General features: G+C 30.9%; 2 protein-coding genes across 2 annotated transcripts; both read right to left on the reverse strand.

Annotated features, from left to right (window-relative positions):
• Positions 1 to 1408: 1408 nt before the first annotated feature.
• Positions 1409 to 4196, reverse strand: LOC105435981. Its single transcript, XM_011660082.2, has 2 exons — positions 3740 to 4196; positions 1409 to 2307 (listed from the first exon to the last, which is right to left on the reverse strand). Exons 1-2 carry the CDS (start codon positions 4089 to 4091, stop codon positions 1655 to 1657), a joined length of 1005 nt encoding a protein of 334 aa, XP_011658384.1. The 5' UTR covers positions 4092 to 4196; the 3' UTR covers positions 1409 to 1654.
• A 1975-nt stretch (positions 4197 to 6171) lies between these two features.
• LOC116404808 lies at positions 6172 to 7345 on the reverse strand. The gene is made up of 4 exons (XM_031888300.1): positions 7025 to 7345; positions 6759 to 6908; positions 6592 to 6662; positions 6172 to 6408 (listed from the first exon to the last, which is right to left on the reverse strand). The coding sequence occupies exons 1-4, from the start codon at positions 7341 to 7343 to the stop codon at positions 6202 to 6204; spliced, it is 747 nt and encodes a 248-aa protein (XP_031744160.1). The 5' UTR covers positions 7344 to 7345; the 3' UTR covers positions 6172 to 6201.
• Between the last annotated feature and the right edge of the window lie 3896 nt (positions 7346 to 11241).

The following is an 11241-nucleotide window of genomic DNA, read 5'->3' on the forward strand; positions in this document are numbered from 1 at the left end:
ATTTAAGGAATAATAATTAAAGATATAACAACATTTTAAAAAAAATGTAAATATAGCAAAACTATTGCTGATAGACTTGTATCGTTGATAGACTCGTATGGTCTATCGGTGATAGACCGATATTTACAACATGGTCTATCGCTAATAGACTTCTATCAATGATAAAATTTGACAAATTTTGCTATATTTACAAAAAATTTTATAATGTTGCTATATTCTTAATTATTTTGAATCTAACTGCTAAATTTGCAACTACTCCTATTTAAATATGTCTAACAAAAAAAAGTCCAAACGATATGAAGCACAAAAAAATGTTCTTGGGAGCCTTTGAGATTTTCAAACTTACAACATCATCAACAAAAACAAACGGATCTTTGCCATGGCAGCTCTTATCTTCATCCAACCTTTGAACTATACTCTTTCAACCTCCGTGGAGAACTTAAATTACATCCTAAGAAACCTGCATGATTATGGGAATACATCACATCTCTTCTCCCGCAACCATTTCGTCTTTCGCCCTCCAACATCTTATCCCTCATATTAATTTTTGGTTACTCTATCTTCTCAACCGCCGGTGTGTCTCAAACGGTTGCCGCGTTATACACCAGCCAAACCGTCATTTATGGACACCATGAGCGTCGTAGCCAATGTTTGTAAACGAGTTCTCGTCACAGTTCTTTGTGGTATTTTTGTTTTGTTGGTTTCTCATACTATTGCTGTGTTTGCATTGTTCTTGATTGTCTTGCCATTTGGGAAAGTTGATGGAACATCAATGGGTGTGGCTTTCGTTTTTTACTTTGTTGGGTTGTTGTGTTTGGTAGTGGTGTTACAATTGGCTGGTGTTGTTTCTATTTTGGAAGAGTTTTGTGGGTTTAAAGCCATGGGCGAAGAGTAGTTTGCTCTTGAAGGAAAGGATGGTATCGGCGACAGTAATGCGTTGGCAATTTATTCGGGTTTGGGGATTTTTCTATGGTTAGAGGGTTTTGTTACAAAGATAATGCTTTTTTCGTCGGCAATGTGGATGAATGTATCGAGCAGTTTGTCATTACTACTGTTGATTTTGGTTTACCTATTATGGAGGCTCGTGTTGGAGACGATGTTCTATTTCGTCTACAAATCGTATCATCATCTGAGAGTATCTACACATCAGACTATCTCATATAATCAAGCTCAAATTCCTTTAACAAGTTCAGTGTTAATTAATTATTGTTGGTCTTTGAAATAGGTTTGTATATGTATGACATAAATATGGATCATGTGATTTTTTTTCTACCAATGTAGTTTTCGGAAACAAGTTTGTGGAGATTGCAAATTGGATTCCTTTTCAAACTATTCTATATGTTCTCCAAGTTGAAATTGAAAACCCCAAATCCACTAAGCTATAAAATAACCCAATTGGAAACTACTGTTATAATCAAAAGTACTTATTTTACTAAATTTCCATTGACAACTCCTTGGAGTCGGGTGGAGGATTCAAGATGTGATTCAATTATAATTCTTCTAAAACGGGAAAGCATTAACATTAAAGTTCACCAATTCTCACCCTCTAAAGACTTCTTTCCTTAATTCCATGTACCAAATATGAGTAATTAACAAAACAAACATGGAAATCAAACCTAAAAAACAAAACCCACCAGGCAAACTTTTGAACAAATCAAACTTCTTCACGATTTTCAAGCTCAACACTTTTGGGCGTCAAAGGGATATATCCATTCAACAAATAAACTTGAAGATGATTTGATAGCGCCGACTTGTCGATATTCTCTTGGTGCTGTTCTTTGCAGACAAAATACAATACTGTCTCCAAAACAAGCTGCCATAAGAAGAAATTCAAAAGCAAGAACAAGCAGACTATTCCCAAAATACCCCTCCCAAGTATTCCAAACCAAACTCCATGAACCACAAGCTTCACAAAAGCCTGTTGAATGATCACTAAAGAGATATTGATAAGCAACAACATGAGTGTGGCTACTAACATGTTTCCCTTCAAGAGCGCCTTACTCTTCACCATTGCTTTAAATCCATATGATTCTTCTAAAACCGTTACAACGCTCGAAAGTTGAACTATGACACTTAAATATAATAAGCCAATGAAGTAGAGAATGAAGAAGACGACGAAGATTGAACCATTGACATCGCCGAATGGCCCATATTGTACTAGGAGAATGAAAAGAAGTAAAATGAAAGCGAATACTGCAAGCAGATTATAGACAAAGAATGAGGCGAAAACGCAGAAAAACGTGACTACAAGTCGTTTCCAAACTTTGGGCACAATGCTAATGATTTGCTTGAAAGATATCTCTCGACCTGCGTTCATAAGTGGAATCAGAAAATTCATAGAGAAGCAAAAAGGTCGACTTACATTGTAACATGTTGCGTATGCTCAATAGAATATGTTAAGAAGTTTGAATGAAAATTGTTATCAACGCCTTTTTTTCATATAATAATTATTTTAGAAAATGTTCAAAACGGTATTTAATTTTTTACAGCGTCGGGTCAACACATAATCAACATACGAGCAGAAAAGATGAAAGAAACGAAGACAAAGAAACGAACACAGCACAAAAACAGTTCACACAACTCAACAAAATATGCTAAAGGAGTAGGAGTCAATTTCATGATAAGAAGTTCGAAAACACTTTGAACAAATTAAAACAATTTGGTATACTAATAACATTTTTGTAAGATAACAAAAGATTAGTCTAGGAACTACAATCAATGAAGTGTTTGTGTATTTCTTTCAGAAGAAAAAAATAGTAATTACCAAAGTCAACGTAAAGAGAACAACTCAAGATTTCTACAAACAATGATATATAAAATCAGAAGATTAGTAGAAAACTTTCCTTTTTTTCGTTGACCGAATTTTTCCTCTAAACTTTTGGTAACTCATTCAACTTTCACAAATCTCATGTTATTACGGCGAAACTTTCCACCGTTTTTCTTTATCTAATTGTTATTTTGTTTTGATTTCAAGTCACCAAATATTGCGTGATGATTTGAAACCATATCTAGTGGTAAATTTCAGTTTAGGAAGTATGCATGTTACTGTTATATTATGGCATTCTTTGTATAGTTTCACCTAAGATTGAATTGAGATATGAGTTTTCGTTTCTTTTACCATCCAAAATTTCCATTTTTAAGTAGTCAGATGTTTTTCTTTTACTTCATTCAAACCAAAATATTACTTTTCACTAAGTTATCCATCCGAAGGAGGAAGATGATCTCTCTCTCTCTAATAAACAACTTACAATTAGGCAATTATATCATCTCTCTCTAAAGTTGTAATGGTTTAATATTTGACATCATTTGCAATTATTTGTTCATTTCTTTTATTTCTAGATTTCTAAACTCAGATCGAAATTTACACATGTTTACAATATCCATCTAATTGGTGTCTCACTATCTAGAAAAGATGATTATATTAAAAATTATTATGTCACAATTAGAGTTCCAATAAATAATTAATTATACAAATTTTCATTATTCATTTTCATAAAGTTTTTCAAAATTTCTATCGATATTTCTATAAAATCTAAATCTCGATATTATCGATATTACCTATGATGAAACATCATTTCATTAAAATGTTTTCACAAACGAAAATGGTACAGTTGAAAAGGGTTAAAACACATGATCAAAATTAAAACATCTTCGAAAAGAATAGAACAAATACATTATTAATCTTGAAAACTTCATCACAAAGTTAAATTAGAGAGTGGAGTTGCTTCTTCGTTCTTACCTGTGTGTATGCAAGCGACCGTATAAACAACTGCGGAGGTCGAAAGGAGAGAGAAAACGAAGAGGAAGACTATGTAAGAGATGTTGAAGAGCCAAAAGAAGGTCAATTTAGGGGTGATGAGATCAGATAGTTCATTGTATTTGCGAGCATCATGATCTTGGTTGTTTTTGTGTAGAAAAGATACTTGGTAGAAGAAGTTGCCAAAAAGAAGATTTGAAATCTCCATATGAGCCAAGAAAATGAAGGTAAGAGGCAGAATTAATGAAAGAGCAATTTGGCTGAAAATTTTTCTCCATGTGAGGATGATTTCATAGGTTTCTTGAAAGATATCTACGATTTCGAGCAACACCATGGTTTTTTTTTTCCCCCCAAGGATAGAGGAGAAGATAGAGAAGAAGAAAGAGTACCCAAAGGTTTATAATAGAGGATTGAGATCAGTAATGAACTTGTCAAGGTCTACCTAGAAAATAAATAATTAAAAGAAAGGAAAGAAAAGAAAGAACTTGTCAAAATGAAATAACTTTTAAGCGTTGAATTAGTAATAAATTAAAGTGGAACAATCGATAAGTTTGAAGTAGGAATAAACAAAAGTTGATGATCTTTTTTATATTGAAAGTTGTCAGGTTGTTGAATTAGCAAGACAAAAAGCCCGTTAACTACACAGAAGGATTAATTGATCTAAGTGGGTTTTATTATTTTTTATTATTATTATTATTGTTAGGTTTTTTTGTATTAAAATTCACAGATAATAAATGTAATTCGTTGATCGTTATTAATAAAGTGTTATTTTTATAATTTCAATGAAGTGTTAGTGATTATTAGTTTTGTTTTAATAGCTTAAATCCAATAAACCAATATTTGAAGTTGTCTGATGAGTCTTTAACTGTATGTGAGACATATAGGAAACAATGTTCGAGAGATACAACTTAAAGGGTTTATAATGTAGGGATAAAGGTTAGGTACCTTATTCTGGTAACATATATGGATATGACTCATTGTATATTTGATACAAACACACAATGGTCAAACACGTTTGTGTATGTGCTTGTGGAGATTGTGTTTCATGGGACTTAGGGTGGAATATGTGACTTAATGGGAAGTGTGTTGATGTACTGTGATAGTGCATCGAGGTCGTCAAGGACGGCCTAGAGGTAAGTTTGTAAATTTTTTTAACATATACATATGTAGAAGACTAATTCTCAAATCTATTTCTTTTGTAGAATGATTCGTGCTCGATTTCCAAGATCTAGCACTTAATCAATTTGTTGAGCATCAAATGCTTAGCGTGTGGAAGGAATCCAGGGGAGACAACCATCGACACTTCAAGAAGTACATTGACCCTGAAGAAGCACATTCAAACCCACCGTCAGAGATTGGTCAATCGGTTTTTAGTTGATTGACACTTTCTTTGTGATCATTACATGACTCGACAGTTTCAAGTGATTTATGTCGTCTACCTTAAAATCAATTAATAGTACTTCATTTAATTTGTTGTTTGGATATAACGTTTTGATCATTGTTTCAATATAGGAGCAATCAAGTACTTGTAAAGTTGCTAGAGTGAAGTAGCCTTACAACTACAGGAGCGGATCCAAGTCATTCCTTCAAAGACGGGCCTAGCTCACTGAAGAACGCGGTCGCTAGGTGTATTGTGTCGAGTTATTTCGAGAAACGCACGCAATAGAACTGACGAATTCATTTCACCTGGCAGCAGAGTTTGAGAGAGGATATTGCAGTAATTAGAGCAAATATTATTCTTGTATTTATTCTGTATGCAATATTATTCTTGTATTTATTCTTTATGCAATATTATTCTTTCCTTTTATAGCTATTCATTTGTGTATAATTATCTTATATTTCTGGAAAATATGAATGAGAAAATACAAATATTCAATAAAATAATTGTCAAAGAAATGTACAATTTCGTTCAATGGTCAAATAAATGTAAATTATGTTCAATGGTGAAATAAATTATTTTATTAGGTTGATTAATTACAATTTCGTTCCTTAAGTATACCCTTTTCATTGATTAATTATAACGTACGTTATTTTGAAAAAAATCATGTATTCCATGATCACCTAATATAATTTTTTAAAAAATGACCAAGTCCTACCACCATGAATAACTTTTTATAATAATTTAAAATTAATAAAAACATTTTTAATATATAACAAACAAATTAAATATGTGTGTTTTAGAGATTTTTTATGGGAAGTGTTTGCATGAAAATAAACTTTTGAGAAACATTTCACCAAGTTGAAAATTCGGTCTTAACCATATTATTTCAAGAAAATCCAACGGTGAAAGAATATATGAAAAATCGAATCACTATGAATATGATATATACATGAACATTTACAAATAAAATAAATCTATAGCTATAAATTGATGTTGCTAACCTCATTGTTAATTTGGAAGGTGAAAAATGAAATGACAAGAAAGTATACTATTATTATTGGAACTAATTATAGTTGGGAAAAAGGATTACATATTGAGAATAAAATCCAAAAGATGGGACAACCATGGCACCATGATAAGTGGTTGTCTTATAGAACCATACCCTAAGTGTATCATGTGTGAAATTAAGAAAAAACAACATTGGATTTAGATTTATTCCCATTTTAGTTTCTTCTTCTCCCTCGTAACCTACAATTATACATTCTTCATTCTGCACAACACATCTAACTTTATATCAACTTTTTATTCATAAATAAGAATATTATAAAACTTTCAAATCTTTAAAATAAAGAACACAAATTTGAAATTAAAGATTCATATAAGAGCAAATTTATATTTGAACATGCATATAGAAAGAATAGTTAAGATCAATATGGTATTGTTAGAACCATACCTCTTTGGTAAGAACAATCTCTTTAGAAGCAATAGAGAATTTGACTTGTGACCTCGTTGCAGTAACACATACTATGACAAACAAACAAAATGAAAATTATTAAAAGAAAAAAAAAAAGTTTAGAATGGTATATATGTGTAAAACGAAAGGAAGAACCCAATTTTTACTTGAGTCCCCATGGAAGATGGGTAAATTTCTTATAACACGTCTTAAAGCCTTCGAATCAATTGAGAAAAATTTTGCATAATCAATTTCTCCTAGATCTTCTTCTTGCGACGGTTTCAATGACAATTCATGACGCACTTGCGGGGCATGGCCTAAAAAATAACAAATCAAGTGTTTTCTTGAAAATAAAAAGAGAGAGAATAAAGTTAACTAATTAACAAGATATTAATCTTGGATATCCAAGATTGTTTCATACTATTATACTAACTTGAAGATTCAAATCTAAGGATCATTTGGTTAATGTTTGCAAGAAGATGAATAGTCATTGAAGGAGAACCTCCGCCGTCCAAGAGAGCGTCATGGAAAGATTCAAGGGATATTCTTGAGGTATGATCATTATCGACTTTATAATTGATGAAGCAATTGTAAGTCATTACAAGATATGCAACAAAACGAGGGAATTGATTGGAAACAGTTATTGAAAAGAACAATGGTGTGAATTTGACATCGGCTTCTCTAGCAATTAGAGCAAGACGAGAAGTTGCATGAAAAAAAGGTTCAAAGTTTTTAAGCCTAACTAAGAACATGGTGTGAGTTTTGTTTGCAGATTTCTGATAATGGGGTTTATAAAAAGTATAATCTTGTTGTCTTTATAAAAATTTAAAACATCTATTTTTTTTTAAAACAAACCTTTTAGGTACTAAAAATAAGAATAATAGAATCAAATAGAAGAGTAGTCATTGAAATATTTTTCTCCGATAATATAGGATTGAAATGCCAAATTCCTGTTTATTATTGCTAAGAGTACAAGATTGATAGCAAATTTTAGAAGTAATATGAAAATTCTTGATTGTCTTCCATTCAATCATTTCAATCCTACTTTGAGTCAAAAATATTACAATGTAAAATGTAATAATCTTTGGACCTTTAGTGAATATACATACATCCTTATATTCTTATCATATCAGTGTGTCAAAAGTTTGATTGCTTGACATTTTTTTTGCAATTGCAAGGATATGTCTTTTTGACGTTTTTTAATACATCAAGTATTTTCATCTCATAAACCAGAGAAATATTTGTGAGTGAGTATAATTAAGCATCGTCAAGTTGAAATGTATTTGATACGTTATAAATGTCAAGTATATAAGATCAATTGACTTGTTTTATGTATCAATTAAGTATTTAGATTTTTTATATTTATTAGTGATCAAGAATATTTAAACCTTGACATATATTATACCTATTAAATCGAAAGTCTTCTTGACACTGAAAAAGTTGTCATTTAATTTATACTTAATACAATTTTGCACGTGAAACACTTTTTGAAAAATAATTGTAGAATTTGAAATACCTATATAATCAACCCATACAACAAATAAATAAGAATTTAAGCTTTCCATCATTTATCTTATAAATAACACATGTATTAGTTGGAGTATTTAAGCTTCATCAACTAATTCAACTTTCCATCTAATTGTACACTAACAAATTAAATATATAATTCCTTGGACATATAGTTGGTCATGTACTTACAACAACCTATAAAATTTATAACAAAGTCCATGTCCTATATATATATATATAAACAATATATGCATATGTAGCCCAAATTAATAACACATCTAAAATTTACTATATGAACAATATTCTATCTCGATATCCAATACGGACAAATATATCTCTAAACCAAAAAACACATCACTCCAAAATTTACCAAAGGAGCATTCTATACCCCTATATCAACATTTTACTTCTATATCCAAAAAATGAGCAGCTTGTATATCTCAACATCTTCAAAAAAAAAAAAAAATGTTCAAATTGTTGATCATCAATATCCAAAAACAATTTGATTATCACCTTCACAAGCGGACGCTACACCCAAAATTTCAGCTAGTTCTATTTCGCATCTCATCCAACTTGAATTGATTGTATGAGCCCCTTGTATCAGGTTAATATAAAGCATAAATATTGAAGTTAATGCTTGTTCTGTCTAGCATAAAATATCGAATGATCTTTGACTACTATGCTTTTTCGACCCCTTTTGTGATTATATCTTCTTGTGTAGCATGCTAAAATTTTGTAAATTACCCTATTTAGAATAGGGAATAGAAAACGTACTTGGATCATCATGCTTCATACGAACGTTACCTCGAATAATGACCCCTTGTTTGATCTCATCAGAAGGAACCTTAAACCCATGAATTCTTACTAGAGGACTGGACAAACTTCACTTCCTCATTTTACATAACTTACTTAACGATAGCTAACCTGTTAGGGAAAAGAGCAACAGGAGTAGGAGGATCTAAACCAAAGGGAGGATTAAATCTTACTCCTCATCTCCTAGATGAGTTGATAAAGTAGTCTCTTGAATATCATACTCCTCAACATGCTAAGAGGTTAACGATGTAGGACTCTCAATAGAGTATAAGTTGAAGATGACACTAACATTTCCTCACATTCAATACTAGTTGGAAATGAAGTTTTTCATATTGGATATCAAGTATGCTGACAGTATTGGCCAACTTAGCCACCTGGGTGGCCGAGCTCTGCATATGTAGTATCTTGGTTCTGTTTCAATTGCAAAGTAGTATAAGCTAAACGCTTCATTATATCCTCTAGAGACATACTAGAACTACCACACCCCTGACCACTTTCTTTTCCTTGGCCTACCAAACGATTGTAATTGAAAGGTCTCCCAGCTTGCGGATTTCCAACATAGTTCATCACAAGAGTTGTTAGTTCAACAAGTTCATATCTAAACTCACTTACTACCCGTGATGATGCGTAGGACAGGAAGACATGATCTCTAGTCCCGAATTACTATCCATTAGGAGCCTTGGTGAAAATCAAAACTATATAGCCTTTGTACGGATTTTATTCATCAAGGTCCCTTCCACAACTACATCGATTGTACTTATGTCACTGGAGACAAGCCCATCGTAGAAATACTATATCAAAGTGTAACCGAGAGATCTGATCATACAAAAACTTGAACAGAAGAGTTTGGAGCGCTTTCAATACTCGTATAGTGTCTCATCGTTCACTTATTTAATGTCATAGATCTTGAGTTTTATGTCCTAAAACTCATAAATAATAAATGTAATACATTCACCGTTATTAAGAAAGTCTTATTATTATAATTTCAATAAACGTTATTAACTATATTATGCATTTTGTCTTAATAACCTAAATCCAATAAGCTAAAACCCTAACCATAAATCCAATAAATGTATGTAGAGACATACATGGATCAATGTTCGAAATACATGTTAAAGGATCTATGGTATAGAGATAAGGTTGGGTACCTTATCCCAATAACACTATGGATACTACTCACTTTGTATTTGATACAAATGTAATGATCCAACAAGTTCGTTTAGGTGAAATGTGAATAAACGTATCTTGTGCAATGAGTTTGTACAAGATCGGACCACAGAATAGTAACCATTAGATATAATTCTATTAACTAGTTAGGTTTTTATTTTATTAGAATAACATAGGTAACTTTGTCTTAATCCTAAATCTATTATGAACTCATGTTCACTAGGGATTGTCCTTTGATTCATACGAGTGCATATTCGAAAAATTGAAAACCCAAAAAATAGTTATTAAATAAGTTTGGTTTGTTATTTGAAAAATTGTATCAAATGACAAAAACATTTATGAAAAAAACAGCTCTAACTTTTTACATGAGCTATATTTGCATATTCACATGAGTTGAATTAGACAATTTTTTTTGCATATTCGCATATTTGCAATTAAATTACCAGCTCATGCAATTAATTTTGCCATATTCTCATATTCAATTTTTTAAAAAGATCTAATGGCACTAATTTTTTGCATATTGCGAACATGTCAAAATTAGTGATATCAAACGACTATCAAACAGTAATCATAGAGTTTTCGGGGATCATCACTTTTAAATTTGCTATTTTTGTAAATTTAGAAAATGTTGTGACATGAGCTCTATTATCATAATTCTTATTTTTCTTTTGCTATTTTTGCAAAAAAGAAAAGATTCCTTTTTATTTTATTTTAAAAAATTATATATTAAACCTATGTGATTTTTGTTTTTTAAAAATAGAAAACCAAAAATTGAAAACTGAAAAAGCCAAAAGTCAAAAAATTCGAATATGATCATCAAATAAGGCCTAGGCTCCATTGTTTAGTAATCTTTTTTTTTTTAATTTTTGGATTTTGTAAACTAAACATATAAACCCTTCTTTTTATTATTATTTTTTTATTTTGCTTGTCCTCAATTTTTTCAAAAACTAACCTAAACTTTAAAAACTAAAAATTAGCTAGAAATTCAACCATATTGCTATTACTATAAATTTTTCTTTTGGTATATATAATAGAAAGTAAAAAGATTCAAACTAAAGATTCTGTGGTAAATATAATTGTCATTTGTTAGTTGAGTTAGGTTCATTTGTTAGTTGAACGAAAATATACTAAATTTTAAATCACAACAAATACTAAACTAAA

Source organism: Cucumis sativus, chromosome 6 (assembly GCF_000004075.3).
Source record: "Cucumis sativus cultivar 9930 chromosome 6, Cucumber_9930_V3, whole genome shotgun sequence".
In the NCBI taxonomy this organism is placed as follows: Eukaryota; Viridiplantae; Streptophyta; class Magnoliopsida; order Cucurbitales; family Cucurbitaceae; genus Cucumis; species Cucumis sativus.

Excerpts from the sequence above, each read along its gene's own strand:
- LOC105435981 (XM_011660082.2), bottom strand. The coding sequence starts at position 4,091 with ATGGTGTTGCTCGAAATCGTAGATATCTTTCAAGAAACCTATGAAATC. Across the intron at positions 2,308-3,739 it reads GGTCGCTTGCATACACACAG|GTCGAGAGATATCTTTCAAG; the intron begins GTAAGAACGAAG and ends TTATGAACGCAG.
- LOC116404808 (XM_031888300.1), bottom strand. The coding sequence starts at position 7,343 with ATGTTCTTAGTTAGGCTTAAAAACTTTGAACCTTTTTTTCATGCAACT. Across the intron at positions 6,663-6,758 it reads CATCTTCCATGGGGACTCAA|TATGTGTTACTGCAACGAGG; the intron begins GTAAAAATTGGG and ends TGTTTGTCATAG. Across the intron at positions 6,409-6,591 it reads AGATTGTTCTTACCAAAGAG|AATGAAGAATGTATAATTGT; the intron begins GTATGGTTCTAA and ends TGTGTTGTGCAG.